General features: G+C 41.0%; 1 protein-coding gene across 3 annotated transcripts in view; it reads left to right on the top strand.

Moving 5' to 3' along the window:
* Positions 1-17,642, top strand: part of MNAT1 (MNAT1 component of CDK activating kinase) — a 137,048-nt gene extending 119,406 nt beyond the window's left edge. For all 3 annotated transcript variants that reach the window (XM_040975484.1, XM_040975486.1, XM_040975485.1), the window contains one exon: positions 17,202-17,642. In XM_040975484.1, the coding sequence (XP_040831418.1) occupies positions 17,202-17,322 (121 nt within the window). In that variant the 3' untranslated portion in view covers positions 17,323-17,642. The remainder of the gene's footprint in view (positions 1-17,201) is intronic.
* The last annotated feature ends 716 nt before the right edge of the window (positions 17,643-18,358 follow it).

Here is an 18,358-nt window from a genome sequence, read left to right as displayed (position 1 = left end):
GCCTGGTTTCTTTCATGTAATATTTTTTAAATCCATCCATGTGGTAGCACCTAGCAGTATATTATTTCTTTTTATGGTTAAATGGTATTCCGTTACGTGACTATAGCACAGTTTGTTTATTAATATGTTGATGAATGTTTGAGCTGTTTATTCCTTTTGGTTCTTGTGAACAATTCTTTCAAATATGCCTTATTTGTATATTTTTTCCTCTTGATGTATGCCGAAGTTGGAGTTGCAGGATCGGGCGGTACTTTGTGTATGTAAGGCTTGTCAGTTCTGGTTTCATTGATCTTCTTTGTTCTCTGTTTCATTTATGCTCACCCGAATCTGTGTTGTTTCCTCCCTTTGCTTGCTTTGGCTTTTGATTCTCCTTTTGCTGATTTCCTAGGTTATTGATCTTAGGCCCCTTTTTTTTTTAATGCAGGCATTAACTGTTAAAACATTCCTTTAAGTCACTGCTCTTATTGTATCCCATGAATTTTCATATATTGCATTTTGACTTTTATTCGCATCTGGACTTACTGAGTTCCTTTGTGATATCTTGTTGACTCCTTGTTCATTTAGAAACGTGTTGCTTAATTTCCACCTACTCATGAGTGTGGCAGTTGTCAAGCTTCATTCCATTGTGATCGGAGAAGTCGCTTTGTATAATGACAGCTGTCAACACTTACTGAGACTTGTTTTGTAACCTCACACGCCCCGGAGATGATTCCATGTGCAGTTCAGAAAAATCTGTCTTCCCTTCATAGACCTTCCTCTCGGGCCTTAAGCACGAATGAATGAATGATTTGCTAATACCGTGTGTTCTGCATTCTGTCAGCAGTGACCTTGGCTCCGCACTGGCATGTCCGACTGCCAAACCAGTCAGGCTGTATAATGCTACAGTTTCCCCACCATTTTTAAGTTTCCCTTTTTCTTAGCATTCACTTAGTTGCTATAAACCCTTAACTGTGTTCCAGAATATATTGCTTTGTTCTTTTTTCCCCCCGGTGTTTTTGTGGGAAGAAAGGAATTCTACTGTTTGTGGTCATGGTCCTCATAATCTTAAAAGAAAATTTTGTAAAAGTTGTATAATGATAAAGACACTTGGCATGTGACTTACTCTTCAGATTATTATTATTTTTTAAAGACTTTGTTTATTTGAAAGGTAGTGTTCTAGAACGTGAGGGATACAGAGAAAAAAATCTTCCATCTGCTTTTTCACTGCCCAAATGGCTGGGTTGGGCCAGGCTGAAACCAAGAACCAGGAGCTTCTGGTTCTCCCACATGAGTGGCAGAGGTCATCTTTCTGAGGCACGTTAGCAGGGAGCTGTATTGGAAGTGGAGTAGCTGGACATGAATGGGTGCTCATATGGGATGCTGGCAGTGCAGGTGGCAGCTTAAGTTGTTATGCCACGATGTCAGATTTATTGTCTCCTTGACCGGCCACCACTGAGCATCACATTGCAGAGAGTTGCATTCATATTTGTTTCCTTCTCCTGTGACAATATCTTGGACAAATCACTTCTCCGAGCCTTGACTTTCTCTTTGTCAATGGAGAACACTTTCCTTCACTCCTTTCTGTCCTTCCTCATTGGGAGTAAAATATTTATGAAAGCATTTTATGAACTTCTTGTAAAATTAGGTTGATAGACTACCTTCTCATTGGCTTACTTTCTTCTGTCAATGAAATATGACTCATCAGGAGCCATTGCTAGGAAGTTAAGGTGAGAGCCTTGTACATCTACTGCCATGTACTTTGTCAGCAAATTATGGTGGCAGCAGAACATGCGTACTTTCTCAATCATTGCAGCCTGAAATGATTGCCCTTGAGCCAAGAAAGAATAGGGACCAAATTAATGGAAAATCCACATCATCAAACTTTTTCTGATCTTCAGTCAAATCTAAGCTCACATACTGCCAGTTCTGTGCTTTTGTACCTGTAATATTGAAGCACAGCTGTATTACAAAGTTATGTTTTAGGGATCAATTTTGTGATTTAAAATGTTGGGTCAATATGTGTATTTGTAAGGGAAATAGTGTAGTTCTAGATGGATAGATAGATAGAACGAGCGCATTAAACCAGTCACACCAGGCATAGGCTCCTTGCCTCTCAGTGCCTCCGTTCTCTTTCCTTGTACAGAATGTAAAGCATTACCATGAACTAGTTAGCTGTGACTCACTGCGTTGCAAAATACCAGAACTTGCTGTGTCCATTCTGCTGCATTTTCATGCCCATTTTGTTCAACTCTCCCCTCTTTCTTCCTGCCCAGCCTCTCCAGCCTTATTTTAACTTTGGGATTGAATGCACACACAAAACACACATTGTTTTAAATTTCAGTAAGAAAGCATGTCATATTTGCCTTTTTGTTTATTTCACTCAATACAGTGAAAAATGGCGTTCTAAATCCTCTGTTTTCTTTATACTTGTATGAATGTCCATGGTTCTGATACAAGACCCAAAGATACTCTGTAAGCTGTCTGAAAATATGATCTGTTTAGAGGAAAACACAATAGAAATGAAAAGGTGGGCCATTAGCATATTTGTAGAAATTGGATTTTAATTATAGAATCCTGTTACCTTTTGTTATTTTAAAGCCTCCTTATATACAGTTAAGATTGTGATGTTATTTTGGGGAAGAATATAAATATTCTAATATTGCTTTGAATTTCTACTTGATGTGAAGATCTTTCATTTCTTTTCAGGTTGTACCTAAAATAATTCCCCAAGTTGCCAATGTGTATTTTTAAGCATATATTGGCATGCATGTTCGTTTCCTTTTGATTCTTCAATAATTCAGAATTTTGTAGTTATAAAATGCTAAATTATTAAAGTTCTGGTAAGCTAGGTTCTTTTGTTTTGATTTCTAGAACGCGCAGTTCCTTGATACATTCGCCCCGTCACTGGGTAGGAACTGAGAGCCGTTTTTGTTTTTTAACTGATCAGAGCGTGGTAGATAGTGTGAACTCAAGGAGTTTCCATGCAAACATAGGTCTAAAAGAATGTTACATTATTTGTTCACCCTGAGGGGAAAACATCTAGAACATTCTTACTGTAAATATGATTGTAGCAATTTCCCAAAGCCAATTAAATGAGTATTTTTCAGCTAATGAAAAATTTAGTCCGTGCATTAAGCAGCTAATGTGAAGACTGGAGTGGTCCTTAGTAGTTCTTTGAATTGCAAGCCAGGAAGCCTGCGTTTATGTTCTTTAAGTTTGGGTTTCCAGATCTTTGGCTGTTTGTTTCTGCTTGACCAGTTACGGCAGCTCTTTGTATCCCAGTTGGAACTTCTCGTGAAAAGTGTCCTGCTTTGATGCATTTTTTTTTTATTGTTGCTTACATTGTATTATGTAGTACAGTTTTATAGGCGCTGGGGATTCCCCCCACCCCTCCCATACCCCTCCCCCCATGGTGGATTCCTCCACCTTGTTGCATAACCATAGTTCAAGTTCAGTTGAGATTCATTGCTTGCAAACACATGCCTAGCATAAAGTTCAGCATCTTGTTGTCCAGATAAGTTCAGTGGCCTCTTGGGGAGACCTTCTATGGTCTGAAGATAGGTCTAACAGAGTAAAGATCCGGTCAGTTAAAAGGCCCAACAAGGCCTCAGTATCAATATACAACATTATGGAATTAATTGACATAGTATTGGGTAAGCTTTGATGCATTTTGTGGGGAAACTTCCCAGCCCCAGCAGTTCTTCAGGCTCAGTGTTGGGAGTCATTAAAGATTTCTTCTCTCTACTGTCCTACACACAATTAGACCATCTCAAAAGCCAGAGAGGCTTTCGTAGTCTTTCCCTCTGCCTCCCTTCTCGCTGTCTTCTTCTCCAGACTGTGTTTCATGCAGAGATAAGGAGATTTCTTAACTTCAGATCAGATAGGGCCCTACTACCTATTTTACAAGACTGCTTATGTTACAAGATAGGCATTCCAAGGACCCAAGACCTTGTCACTAGTTGAATCATTGGACACAAGATCTTCCTCTCTGTCTCTCCTCCTCTCTGTATATCGGACTTCCCAGTACAAATAAAATCTTTTTAAAAAGCTATTGTGCATTCTTTCTCATCGTAATGTAGTTTATTTATTTTTAAGACCTATTTATTTCTATTGGAAAGTCGATTCTACAGAAAGAGGAGAGACAGAAAGATCTTCCGTCCACTGGTTCACTCCCCAACTGGCCACAGCAGCCAGAGATGAGCCGATCTGAAGCCAGGAGCCAGGAACTTCCTCTGGGTCTCCCACGTGAGTGCAGGATCCTAAGGCTTTGGGCCGTCCTCGACTGCTTTCCCAGGCCACAAGCAGGGAGCTGGAATGGAAGTGGAGCAGCTGGGACATGAACTGGCATCCATATGGGATTCCGGCATATGCAAGGCAAGGAGTAACCACTAGGCTACTGCACTGGGCCCAACTATTGTACAGTTTTCATTTTTTTTTCTCTAGAGTACCTCTTTAGTGCAGTGCACATGCCATGTCAGAATGCCTGATTTGAGCCTCGGCTATTTCACTTCAATTTAGCTTCCTCATACTGCATACCCTGGAAGGCAGCAGCTGGTGGCTCAAGTACTTGGGTCCCTGGAACCCATGTAGGAGGCCTAGACCAAGTACTCGGCGCCCAGCTTTGGTCTTCGCCAACTCCTAGCTTTTGGTCAGCATTTTGGGAAGGAACTAGTGGTTTGTCTCCACCCCTCCTTGCCGCTCTGCTTCCTTCATCCCTAAGTCTGTCTCCCATTCACTCTGCCTTTCAAATAAACACATCTTTTTGAAGAATTGGTGAACATTTGCTTATTTATATACGTGGAAATGTATCATTCTCTTTTTAAAGATTTATTTTGTTTGGAAGGTGGAGCAATACAGAGAGAGGGTGAGGCAGATCTTTTTTCTGTTGATTCACTCCCCCCGTATCTGCCAGTCTGGGCCAGGAGCCAGGTATTCCCTCCTGTCCCCCGTGTGGGTGGAGGGGGCAAGGACTGGCGATGTTCTCCACTGGCGATGTCCGTCCCGGGCATGTTAGCCTGAGGCTGCATCGTAGAGCCGCCAGGACCCGAACCTGCACTTCACTTGGATGGTGGAGTTGTAAACAGCTTCACCTGCAGCGCCAGCCCCGATTCTCGCCTTATAAATGACTTCACACATTAATGTCCTCTGTACTCTGATGTTGTTTTAAGGTTTCCAGGTCTCTAAAAATGGAAAATTGGTCATCTTCCTGTTTTTCTTCCTACTAAACTTTTGAACTCTGTGGAAACAGAGGCTGTTTTCTCATGTGGCACCTAACTCAGTACTCGGCATATAGAAAGTGGAAATGTTCTTTGAATGAATGGATTCTTTTCAGAAAGATACCGTGTCAGCCTTTTTATCTGTTGATGAGGCAATAAGTTGATTTCTGATTTTTCTCTTCCAGCTTCCGGATGTTGTGTTAATTTGCTGTACTATATGTGTGTCCTTGATTCTTCTCATTTATTTTGTAAAACATTTAAAATTTATTTTTTAAAAAATACAGAATTAAAAAAAATATATAGAATTACGTGTATCTTTAACAGATCATTATCTTTTTATACTTATTTTATATTCTTTTAAGTAAATATCTTACTTTCAGTTTGATAAAATACCAGCTTTGGAAAATGAAACCTGTTGGGAACAAAACATGTCAAGAATAATCTTAGTTTGGAATTTGCTTCCCTTCCTCTGTTGACTCACTCCAGCAGGTCCACTTCAAAGCAGGATCTAGAGATAAGAACGCTGTGTGGCCTAGGTTGAATTTGGGTTGGCAGGTGGAAATAATTTCTGTCTCAAAGGCAGAATTCAAGAAAACAGTAGGGCTTTTTTTTTTTTCTTTAGCCTTTTAGAGTGATGAAATAAGGCGCGTACATTTTTAACTATAAAGCATTTTTTATAATGTACTGAAGCAGGCTCTGTAAAACTCAACTTTTAAAACTTGGGATTTTAAAAAGAAGTCATATGTATTTCATTACAATATGTTTTTATTTAAAATATTATGCCAGCATGAGCACAGATCCAGGGCAGTGCTAAAAAATGTAGTCTGGAAGCACAACAAAATGCTGAAAATAATATTATAATTTTTTTTTAAATAAGGGAAATATTTTCTTTGCACATGAAGTTTGTGATTCAAATGGCATTTAACCAATTAAGTGACTTGGTAAAGTGTTCTATTTCAGAAGAATTTCATTTTTGGTGCACCGATTTCATTAGCGCGTTACTTCTAAGGATGGGTATATATATTTTTTTCCCCCACCAAAGTGGTGTTTGAAAGAAAATACAAGTTTTCTGTGGGCTTAACTGTTAAAAATGCTTCTTAAAAACTTGGAAGAACTTCTGGAGCCTGTTCAGATTTCGCTGCTATTTTCATTGGTCCCTAGAGTTAGCTATTTTATGAACCTGTTTTTACTTGCTGGAAAACAGAATTTTTTTTTTTAAATAATTGAGAGAAAGCATTAGTTGTTTTATCCACTTTGTCTTTGCTTGTTATGGTTTGTTTTAAAGAGTTGTTGATATTATTCGGATTGCAGTGAATGAAAACACTTTTCCAGGAATGGAAAAATAAATGCCTTGCAAAATCTCTAACCCTGGCTATGTCCAGTCCTGTTTGAATTTCTCATCTATTTTTTTTTAATTTCTCATCTTTATCTTCATGGTCATGTGCCATTATGCCATTTATCCTTTGAATGTAAAATGGATTAATAGTGAGAGTTCAGCTTATTGAGCCAAATAATGGATTAAATCTAAAGCAAATCTCTTTCTCTCTAGCAAATCAATAAATCGATATTTAAAAATCTGAACCAGTTGTTGTGATCCAGTTCCTTAAGCTGCTGCTGAGGGTAAGCCAGGTCTGGGTCCGTCCCAGGCCAGGAACCAGGAAATCTAGCTGGGTCTCTTATGTGGATGGCAGGGACCCAAGTACTTGGACTATAGGGGGCTGCCTTCCCAGGTGCATTAGCAGGAAACTGGATCCAAAGCAGAGCAGGTAGGACTTGGATTAGCACTCCAGAATGGGGATAGCTTAAAGCACTGTGTTACAACATCCATCCCTTCTCGCCACATTCATTACATTTGTGTTGTTTTTACTGGCTTAACTTTGTTACATTGATTCTTGCTCTTCTTATAGGAGTTTAATTTCCTTCTTGCTGAAACATCTTTCTGGAGTTCCACATACTCCCTCCCAGACATCTAGCTTTAAATACTGTTTTCAGACCCAATGTGGTAGCCTAGAGGCTGAAGTCCTCTCCTTGCATGTGTCTGGATACCATATGGGCGCTGGTTCTAATCCCAGTGGCCCTGCTTCCCATCCAGCTCCCTGCTTGTGGCCTGGGAAAGCAGTCGAGGACGGCCCAAAGCCTTGGGACCCTGCACCCAGGTGGGAGACCTGGAAGAAGCTCCTGGCTCCTGGCTTTGGATTGGCTCGGCTGTGGTCATTGAGGCCACTTGGGGAGTGAATCATCAGACGAAAGATCTTCCTTTCTGTCTCTCCTTCTCTCTGTAGATATGACTTTCCAATAAAAATAAAATCTTAAAAAAAAAAAACCTGTATTCTGTGTTTTCCCAAGATATTTTTCCATCTGTCGATAATTTGCTGCTTAACCTGTTCCTTGAGATTTTTTCCAAAGATTTGTTGTTTGATCCTTTAGAAAAGAAAATGCATGTCCTTTTTATGTTGTCCACTCGTTGCCCTAAGGTATTCATTCCTTTCTTCATTTCTCCTCACATTAAGCTTACTTTCTTGTGATTTTGGGTGTGTGAGCCCAGGCACTGGTTATATTTCTTCTGACCGAGGCCCCTTTTATCTCTGGTGGTTTTGCTCTTTCTGCAGGCCCTTTAACATGCCCAGTTGTTTTTGCACAAGCCTTGAGGTTTGGGTTGTGAGGACATACTGCCAAATTCCCCTGGGCTTCAGTGAATCTGACCCAATTATTTTTCTTAGTTTCTTGGATGTGGGACATGTTTAAGGATTTTAATTTCTTATATGTAATTTTTTTAAACCCATGCCCATGCTGATTTCCAAGCTTTCCTGTAACTACCCCCAGGATTGCAAGCAGAATTTCCCTGCAAGGTCCAAACTTGACACAGTACTTTGCTGATCGAAAGATCATGTGTGGGGAGCCACGCCTGGTGCCAGCGTCCTACCTCTGACAGCGCTAGGGTCTCTTACGCTTGTGTGGGTGGAGAATCGTCGGCCTAGATGCTCTAACAGCTTCACCCTCTCCTCGTGACTCTTTTGGATTCTAGTGTAATAGCTCAGAGTTTTCTTTTCTTGCTGTTAAGTTCGGTGTATTATTTTCGTTAAAGTGTAAATAACATTTCTGTGCTGTTGAGGCAGGCTCTCACATCTCTGTTCAGAACTGAGCGACTGGCATGTGAACCATGACTTTGGAAAGCAGGCAGTGTTAACAGTCTTCATAAAACATCCCTCGAAGAAGAAACAGAATGAGCAGAGGTGTGGAGTAGTTAGTTTTGAGGCTTTATTAGAGAATAACAAATCCTCGGGGTTGACTCTGACCTGCGTTCAGGGTTCATGGAGATGATTAATAGGAACTCTGAAAAGGTGGGTTGGATTCAAGTACAGCAGGCTTTGAATGGTAGGGGAGGGAATTTGCACGTTATCCGCTTTTCCATGAAAATAAAGACTCCCCAAAGTAGATGACACTAGATGCAGTGGACATGCTGGGAGAGAGAATGTAGATTCCACAGCGATGCAGGATCGAGGGTTCCAGGATGAGTTCAGCGAGCATTTGGAAACTGGTAAGAGAAATCACACACGGGCTTATCTTTTTTTTTTTTTTTGAAGAGCAGTACATCTGGTTATGCAATATTAAGTTTGTAGTAGTACCTTTGAGGTGCCTGAGTGCCAAGGATCACCCAAGAAGATTAAAGTGTTAGATTACAGTTAAGAAAGAAGAGCAGGTCAAAAGGGTTAGAAGACGTAGCAGAACAGGAGGTGGTAACGAAATCCATACATTTTAGGAGTAGAGGCAAGATTGGGGAACAGGAGGAAAACCAACAAGGAAGTTAGTCATTTGGAAAGAGGGTCAGGAAGAGGAGTTAGGAGCACAGGCCAAAGCGTAGGCCAATGTGTGAAAGGCAAAGGCTGGCGGAGTCCCATAGCAGGCAGCTCTGTCTGTCACAGAGGTAGAGGAAGATACTGAGAAGGAGGCGGCCCAGGAAATGACCATTGCACAGTAGAAGGAATCAAAGCCTACGATGTGAAGAATGAGAGTAGAAAGATGGTGAGAATAGAAATACTGCATTATTTTAATATTTGAAAGAAAACTTACTAGACTGCATAGAATATTTATGAAATATAGATATTTGGTTATCCCTTTTGTATAAATGTACACATTGTGTGTGTTTGTGAGAAATTTTCTAATTATGTCTTTTTAATATGTTATTGGCATCCTTGGGTTACTTTATTACTCTATGATAAAAGATTTATAGATTTTTCTTATCTGTTGAAATCTCCACTCACAGATGCACAAGAACAGCCATATTATTGGAATAGACATCGGAATGGAAAAGAGGCTCATGGGGTTTGGAAAGGAGGTAGATACTGTTAGCAGAGTGACAGTGAGAGCCATCTTCCATTTGCTCTTCTCCCCGGATAGCTGCAACAGCTGGGGTTGGACCTGGCCCGAGCTAGGAGCCTGGAATCCCATGTGGAATCTCATATGAGCGTCAGGGGCCATCCCCTACCACTTCCTCTGAAGTACAGTAGCCTGGGAGCTGGTTGGGAAGCAGAACAGCCAGGACTCAAGCCAGCACTCCAGTATGGAATGCCAGCATCCCAAATGGCGGCCTAGCTTACTGCACCATGCAAGCCTGTCTTTTGAGTATTTTCTGTCTTCAATTAAGTTAGTCTTTTTGTTCTTGTAGTGTTTTTCCTGACTTGAATGATTTGTTTTTCTGTGTCACCTTATAGTTTGTTGGACTTTTTACTTACTATAAATTGTCAAGCAGTTCGCAGATGTCCGATCTTGGGATCACTCAGTTACTGGAAGTTTATTTCACTGTTTTTGTGTGTTGTAATTATTATTACATTATTAATTAAGAACCGGTATTAATGGTTCTTGTAGCCTTGGGCAGGTGTATATATTTTTCAAAGACTTATTTTTATTGGAAAGTCAGATATACAGAGAGGAGGAGAGACAGAGAGGAAGATCTTCTGTCCGATGATTCACTCCTTAAGTGACCACAACTGCCGGAGCTGCGCTGATTTGAAGCCAGGAGTCAGGGGCTCAGAGCTCTTCTGGGTCTCCCACACAGGTGCAGGGTCCCAAGGCTTTGGGCTGTCCTCAACTGCCTTCCCAGGCCAAAAGCAGGGAGCTGGATGAGAAGTGGGTCTGCTGGGATTAAAACCTGTGCCCATATGGGATCCCGGCGCATTCAATGTGAGGAGTTTAGCTTCTAGGCTGCCACGTTGGGCCCAAGTATATATATTTTAAGATGGACTTAGTACTTGTAGATTTTACATACTGGCATCTAGAAGGAAAACCTTGCATCTATGGAGGCGGCAGGCACACTGGCATACTGTGGCTGAATCTAGTGCACCGTGTGCCAGCCATTGATGTTTCTCTTAGGCTCAGGGTCCATAACTGTGTAGTCTCAGAGATGAAAGCCATGACAAAGGTCTGTTGGCGGCAAGGCTGTTGGGACCTCCAGAATCATCCCAGGCTCCACTCCAGGGAACGAAGAAAGGAATTGTTAGCATTTTGGACCAGTAGATTGTGTTCTTTTAGCTTTGTGAATGTCAGCAGGTGCAGCTAGGGGTATGAGCATGGGCTTCAGGCCAAGGCCAGGGACTGGAGTCAATTGCGTGCAAAGAATAACAGTGAGAGCTGATGGCTTATAAATGTACCATAGGCTTAAACAGCATCCATATGTTCAGTTCCAGAGGTCACCGCACAGGGAGCACAACTGTGTGATCAGAGTCGTCGGGTCTCAGACTGGCAATTAGCACATACTCAGATACAAAGACAGGTCCTGTCACCAGCATTGAAGACTCCGTTCTAAAGGCTGGCTGGCTGTGTCCTCTTGCATAGCTCTATAGTTTTGGAGCTGGTGGCATGCGTGCCTGCAGCCACAAAAGCAACTGAGGGTATCAGGACACTATGTGGTCCTTGAGTCTGGGCTCTTAGTAGGGCCAGCTGTGCGTGTACACATGGCAGTGTGTATTGAACACATTGGTGGCTGTGCAAGCTGCAGTAGAGCTGAGTCATTGGGTGAAGATGGCTCTGCAAAGGGAGATGGGCAAGGAGCATTGATTTGGATCTCTTTAGACCAGAAAGACAAAATAGGTGGGCAGGGCATTAAGTTTGTGGAAGACATGAGTAAAATATGTTCTGAATGATGGCAATGCATTGCACCTGGAAGCAATGAACATATTTGCTTTTCTTATCAATTTTAATGGCTCTATCCACATGGCCCCCTTAGAAACTGATTCTAAAGGTATTCCATATTTCTATGTGTTATGATGACAGAATCTGTCCTTAGGGACCTAACAGTGAAGATACCTAGTAGTAGCAGCAACAAATTTTCTTAGGGAATTTACATTCAGGTAGCTGTGTCTTCTATGAATTCTTTAAATCACATTCAAATCCTTTCACTGTGCAGTTACAGTAACTTACGGGAAGAGCGCCTCTATCCTAAAATACTGAGTGGTCTTTGATGGCAAAAATTGCATAATTTATTTTGATAATCTGATAGATGGCTTAAACATCTGTATTTTTTTTTACTGAATATTAATGATAAATCATGCTGTTAATTTTCAGATATGAGCTTTCTTGTTTTGATGGCTTATATGTCAGGCTCAGGCCCAGCGTGATGGCTCAATGACTGAATCCTTGCCTTGCCAGTGCCGGGATCACATATGAGCACTGGTTGTGTCCCAGCTCCCCCACTTATCATCCAGCTCCTTGCTGATGGGCTGGGAAAGCAGTCAAGGATAGCCCAAAGCCTTGGGACCCTGCACCCATGTCAGCTCTGGAAGAGGTTCCTGGCTCCTGGCTTCTGATCAGCTCAGTTCTAGGCATTTAGGGGGTGAACCAGTCAATGGAGGTCTTCCTGTTTCTCTCTGCAAATCTGATCTATCATTTTAATCAAAATAAATACATAAATCTTTTTTATAAATAAGTATCAGCCATAATTTGAACATAGCTTGAGTCATTAGTTTATCCAAGTTATATTCTCAATCTGCGGGCTAGATCCCCAAGTGATGAGCTTGTTACAAGTTTATTTGGAGTTCATGTAGCCACATGCATGATTTTCACCAGTTGATCTTAGTCAAAATGCCAAGAAGCAATGTGTGATTTTCTTTAAAAACGTGTGTATGTATTTCTGTTTGTATTTGAAAGGTAGAGTGGTATAGGTATCTTCCACCTGCTAGATCATTCTAAGAGCTTGCAGCAGCCACGGTCAGGTCAGGCACGAGCCTGGAATTCCATTTGGGTTTCAGACATGGGTGGCAGAAAACAAAGCATTTGGGACATGATTCACTGGCCCCTAGGCACATTAGCAGGAAACCAGACCAGAAGCAGAGTTTTAGATTGGCGTTTCATACGAGATTCAGACATTCTAAGCAGCAGCTTAATCCACTGTTAAGATCCCCACCCCAAGACTCTGTGTGTGTGTGTGTGTGTGTGTGTGTAAGATTTTTTTATCTTAAAGGCAGAAAGAGAGAAAGAGAATATCTTGAGGTGCCATCCACTGTTTTATGGTTCGCTTGGCCACAGTAGCCAGGGTCAGGGCAGCAACATGTACCTCCAGGTAGGTCTCTTGGGTGACAGGCGTCTCAGCGTGTGGACCATTGTTTGCCATTTTCCTGGGCAGCTTAAGGGAACCGGTTCATTAGTGAATCAGCCAGGACTCATATCATTCCGTGTTGCTGGTGACAGCTGAATTTAGTTCACTTTGTCCCAAAGTCTAGCCTCAAGCTGTGTGTTTTATATGTGTATTGACAGTGTATGTGCATCTTGGTGCTCTCCTCAGTTGATCCTGGCACCAGTGATGATTCATTTCCCTCTGTAGACAATCTTCTGTTATTCTGATGGTGTGATTAGGTAAGGATACCCAAGTGTTAGCCTTGGGTTTTTAGAATGTTCTATTTTTAGTGGTTGTCTGAGTACCCTGTTCTGATTGTTTTAAAATCTTATTGATATACTTTTGTTGTTAATGTAAATCTTTTATAGTTTTGACTGAAGTTCTTGTAAGAGCTCTTGGGCTTGACAGCCGAGGTGAGCTGGCTGATCTCTCTTAATGACAGGACTGAATGTTGTGTTCTGGGTTGCAGATCTACTTGGAACTGATAGTGATCTGAAATGAAGACTAAACAGTAGAGCCATCGTCTAAAGTTCACTATCTTAGTTGGAACACTTATATTCTTAACTCTTCATAAGACCTGGGAATTTGAAGTGGAAGAAACTAATGATGAAATTCATATTTTCATTTCAGTTGAATTCTGATCATTGTTGGTTGTGTGGAGCCAACATGCTGACAGGGTCATCCCAAGCGGTGCAGCAGAAGGGTACTGCCTCCAACTGCTGAGTGACAGCTGCTCCCTCCGCCCTGCCTGGGAAAGCACTGTGTGTAGGATGGCACTCAGATGAGCGGGGTCCAGGGCTTCAGCCACATGCTCAATCGAGGGCTTTTCACTGAAGGGAAATAGTAAAAGAGTAATCCCAGAGGCACTCTCTTATGTTAAAGAACTGAGAAAATGAATCCTTTCTGGAGCTAAGTGTAAATTATATCACCTTCTTGGGGAGCAGAAGCTGCTAAATGTAACAAGAAAACAGCAGGGTAGGAGTCACAGTGGAGGCGCAGAGCTGCGAGTGCGCTTTGTGGTGCTTAAGCCGGCCTTCCGCTATTGCTGCTGCTTCCCTCCTCTAAAGTCTATTTGAAAGGTGTCTGGATGGATTGTTGCAAAGGAAGGCAACTTCAGACAGAGCAAAAATTAGGGTGTAAGATGTCCTTTGCCCAAGAATTATCTTAGAGATGCGTTTGAAAACATAACTTTTTAAAGAATATTTTAAAAAGTAGTTTTTAAAAATCTTAGTTTAGTCTGCGTTTAGTAAAAATAACATATAGGCACTTAAATAAGCAAATCTCTTTCTTTTCCTCCTTCCTGCATAGAAGCTTTACACGTATTTAAAACAAACCCTTGAAAAACAGAAATGGTGTCCTGGGATTGGCTAAATAGAGCAATTACCTCCAGGCCCCAAAACCTAACTGAGCTTGACTTTGAGGAATAAATTTGGATAAGATTTCTTTCTTACTCTGTTGCATAAAGGTGTACGTGAAATGATAGTGACCTCTGCCAGAAACCCCAGGAATCCTATTCGGTGATGCACTGGCAACGGTCATGAAAGAATTAAAACAACACAGATGTGGATTAAGGTGAAAAAGTCGGCAAAACACTGCATTCTTATTGTGTGGTTTCAGTGTAGCAGAGCTTTTAAAATACTTTGGCATACCACAGTAATTAAGAGGGTTAAGAACACTGAGTTAAGATACCAAGGAAATAAAACCCACAATTCAATTACAAGAATGAACTATGTCTTATTTTTTTTAATTGGAATTACTATAGGTTGCCATAGTGAAAATACTTTCACATAGTTAACAGTCGTGGCTCTGTGTAGCCCTTGAGATCAAAAACAGCAGTGTAAATAAGCAGATTGAATGTAAATGATAGCTAAAAGGGAAGTGAATTTTCTTCAGCACTACGCAAAGAAATTTTAATTGACTTGACTTTGGCAGTAAGAATTGTACAACTTAGCATTAATAGCTCAGATTTAAAAATATTTGCTCACTGCTCTAGATTATGACTGCATGCAAGCATTACTATTTTCAAACACTAATTAATCATTTTAGATAAACGTTTTTTTACACATTTATGGCATCAGTGAGTATGACAACTTATTACATTTTGCCTATAAAGGCTGAACTGTTTTATATATTCTTTATGGAAACAGTGCCGAGTCATAACTTAAAAGATGCAACTGTTTGGGATATTTTCCTGGTGGTCCTGTGTTCTCCTGCCAGCAGCGGAGCTGTCTCAGGTTTCTCAGGAGAATATATAAAAAGCCGTATGCACACTGGAAGTTCACGCTCAAGTCGCCAGGCCAGAGGGATGGTATGACTCAACTTTCCCAGAAGCAAGCTGTACCGAAAAGTGATGAATCAAAACAGTTGCACAGTGGTCTGTGATTCAGCTATAAAAACCATAGTTCTCTTTTATGACCGTTGGCTTCTCGAGGTTGCCAAACGTTCTTCTGTGGTGCTTGAACTTTGCCACAAGCGAGCAACATTGGAGTCGAGGTCGTGCCTCCCTTTGAGGGTCTACGCGCGGAGAAGAGGTGTGGAGCTGAAGATTAGTTGAAAACTTGTATCGGGAAAGGAACATTGATTTCCAAGCTACCTGTGCAAATATTGCTCGCGTATAACTCATATGATATTATTGCTTTGTCATTGAAGCCAGGTTGGTTTTTAGACTTGCTCAGGTGACTTTAACAGTTAACTCATTGCTCATGCTTTGCAGTCTTCAAAGTTGACATTTTGTTGTGTCCTGGCAGCTAGCAAGCAGACAACCCTAAGGCGATGTAGTAAGCTTGTTGAGTCTGTGATTTATTTAAATGCTTTAGGAGCCAAAGTGCTTCAAGGGTTTGATAATGACCACTAAACAATGTGGGACAAAGAAAGAATTAGACCTTTAAATATTGTTTTCTCATCTTTTAAGAGTTTTCTATTTATATATGCATACTTTGCCTGCATAAGATATAATAGCTTGTAGTATATTAGTACTTTATGTATATAACTTACAAGCTAAGTACACAAATTTTGAAGATGCATGTGTAAGTATACTCTAAATATACCACCAAGGAGGTTTTAGAGTGTTGCTCAGGGAATCGTAATTCACTTCCTCCTTCCACTTTCACCTTTGGCAGAGAAGCCAAGAACTGAATTAGCACCTTGATTTGTGGCAAGGTGAGTAAGTTACAGCCGGTGCCAGCAGCTTAGCCTGCATCTTACCTTGACCACTTTTCCTATTTAGTCTATTATGTTGCCACATATTTTTTCATCTCGAAAGCTTATTAAACATGGTTACAAATGAGAAGCATTTATTATATTAGAAAGAGTAAGTTGTTCATGCATTAAGATCTTGACACACAGGAAGTCTGAATGAATGAGTGGAAAAGTTTCCAGCTTATTAAAGTGTTCTGGTGCCTGATTGATTCATTTGCTGTACCTGTAATTATAAGGTGGGTGAAGTGCCATGACGTCCTCAGACCCGAAGAAACAATGTTGTCTTCTAAATTAGGCAGCAAGACAAAGCTGCGAACGTTTGTTTTCCGGTATTGTTGGTAGTCATGCTAAGAAGTTGCCCCTCTTTGGCTAGATTTGCCTATTTTTAACCTGTTTTGTCTGTTTGTCAAGATAGAAAATTTGAATTGCTCAAAAGACTGTATTTGAAGAAAGGTTGTGCCTGTTATACTATTTTGCAAATTGATTCAAAAGACTTCTGTATTGGTTGCTTGAGACGTTATATTTAATTTGGGCCTAGTCTCGGAGATTTTTTGGACATGTAATTTTCCAAGTTTCCTTCCCTGCAAGGAAGCAGACAGTATATTTTTGGAATATTGAGATAATCTTGAAGGTAACTAGTCTTTTCCTCCCTAGACCTGAAGTAACTGTTATGCTTGGGTGCTGGCTCACTCGCTCACTCTTTCTCTCTCTCTCTCTCTCTCTCTCTCTCTCTCACACACACACACACACACACACACACACACACACACACAGTATACACATATAAATGGAGTTCAAAACATTTATGTAAAATATTAGCAGTGCAATGGTACAGTGATATTACGTTAATGAGTATGCCAGGAAAGAGAATTAGTGGTCCAAACTACAGCCAACACACACAGTCAGCCCTGAACTTTGTGCAACAGTGAATACTTTACTGGCAAGTATTGCTTTTTGAAACCTCTGTCAGAACTGTGTTTAGACCTCACTATGATTTTCTTTGTAATTTAGCACTAGTTTGTACAGTTGGCATGTTTCCTTCTGAAAGGTAATAATCCATCTAATAAAAGCATAAACATCTCATTTTTAGAATACTTTCACAACTTGAATCTGTTTTACACCCCCCCCCCCCGTTTTTTTTTACCATCACCAGATTCTATGCAGGTTGCCTCAGTGCTGTGCTTTTCGTTTCCTTGCAGGTATTTAAGCCACGTCCGGGCTGCCTCTCCGCAGGACCTCGCTGGTGGCTACACTTCGTCCCTCGCCTGTCACAGAGCCCTGCAGGACGCCTTCAGTGGGCTTTTCTGGCAGCCCAGTTAACCTGCCTTTCTCCCTTGGAGCTGAACCAGGGAGCCAGAAACGTAAAGCAGACGTGTAAGCTTATACCACGTGCAGCTGCACAAGACTAGAATGAGCAGCAGCTGTGTTAAACTATTTATAAAGAGAACTGCAGAGCTAAGCTGAGAAGTACCGGGGAAGCATATTTGTGGGAAAGATTTATTTTCTACTCATTTTTTTCTGAGAGGGCTCGGTATACAGTAAGACTTATCTGATAGGAGACAAGAATAATTCACCTATGTATGTCTGAGGTTGACAGACTTGTAAAAATCTTTTTAAAAATAAAGCTAGACTTTATGTAAGTTTTGTGGTTTTCTCTTATTACAGTGTTTTACTTGAGCACATTTTAAAATGCCATTTTGATTACAACATTTAGTGTTAATATCCACGTCTATTATTATTCTCATAAAATTGTCCTCCCCCCCCCCCCCTTTTTTTCTGTCTTCTTAACACTGGTCCAGACGAAGTGGATACACTTCCTTCCACCAGCAGGCTGTGGCGAGTGACGCCTGACCGGTGATGATGTCTCTCCATCAGTATCAAGGGCCGAATGCTTGCCTGACCAGTGGGAAGTGAGGCAGGCCTCGAGCAGGGTGTTACAGCTGCCAGCTGTGAGCCATATTCACAGTCAACCAGAGCCCAGCATTAACCTCCTTTCATGACACATTCAAAGAAGTAAGTTAATAAAACTTAATACTTCAATGGCACCTTTCACCTCCACTGTGAGCTCATTTTATGATGAAGCGTTGGAGAGTGGAAAATTTACATTTTAAGTGACATTTCCCTGTGCAGGCATTGCAGACTCTGATGTAGTTTTCTGTTGAAACTTCAAAGGCTTTTATGATACCCAGAGTTTTGCTAAGAGCTTGGATGTGGGATATTTTGGATATTTGTAGTATCCCAACCTTTGGAGTCTACTGGATAAACTATGGGATGTGGGACATAGTTTTTGGAAGAAATTAAGGGATTTCCTATCAGATCTCTGTTTCAGTAGATGGGTAGAAAGCTAGGTGAAGTA

The sequence above is a fragment of the Ochotona curzoniae genome, unplaced genomic scaffold (assembly GCF_017591425.1).
Source record: "Ochotona curzoniae isolate NIBS_2020 unplaced genomic scaffold, NIBS_Ocur_1.0 contig_2688, whole genome shotgun sequence".
In the NCBI taxonomy this organism is placed as follows: domain Eukaryota; kingdom Metazoa; phylum Chordata; class Mammalia; order Lagomorpha; family Ochotonidae; genus Ochotona; species Ochotona curzoniae.
The sequence above is the reverse complement of the archived record's forward strand: the minus strand, read 5'-3'. Positions and strand labels throughout refer to the sequence as shown.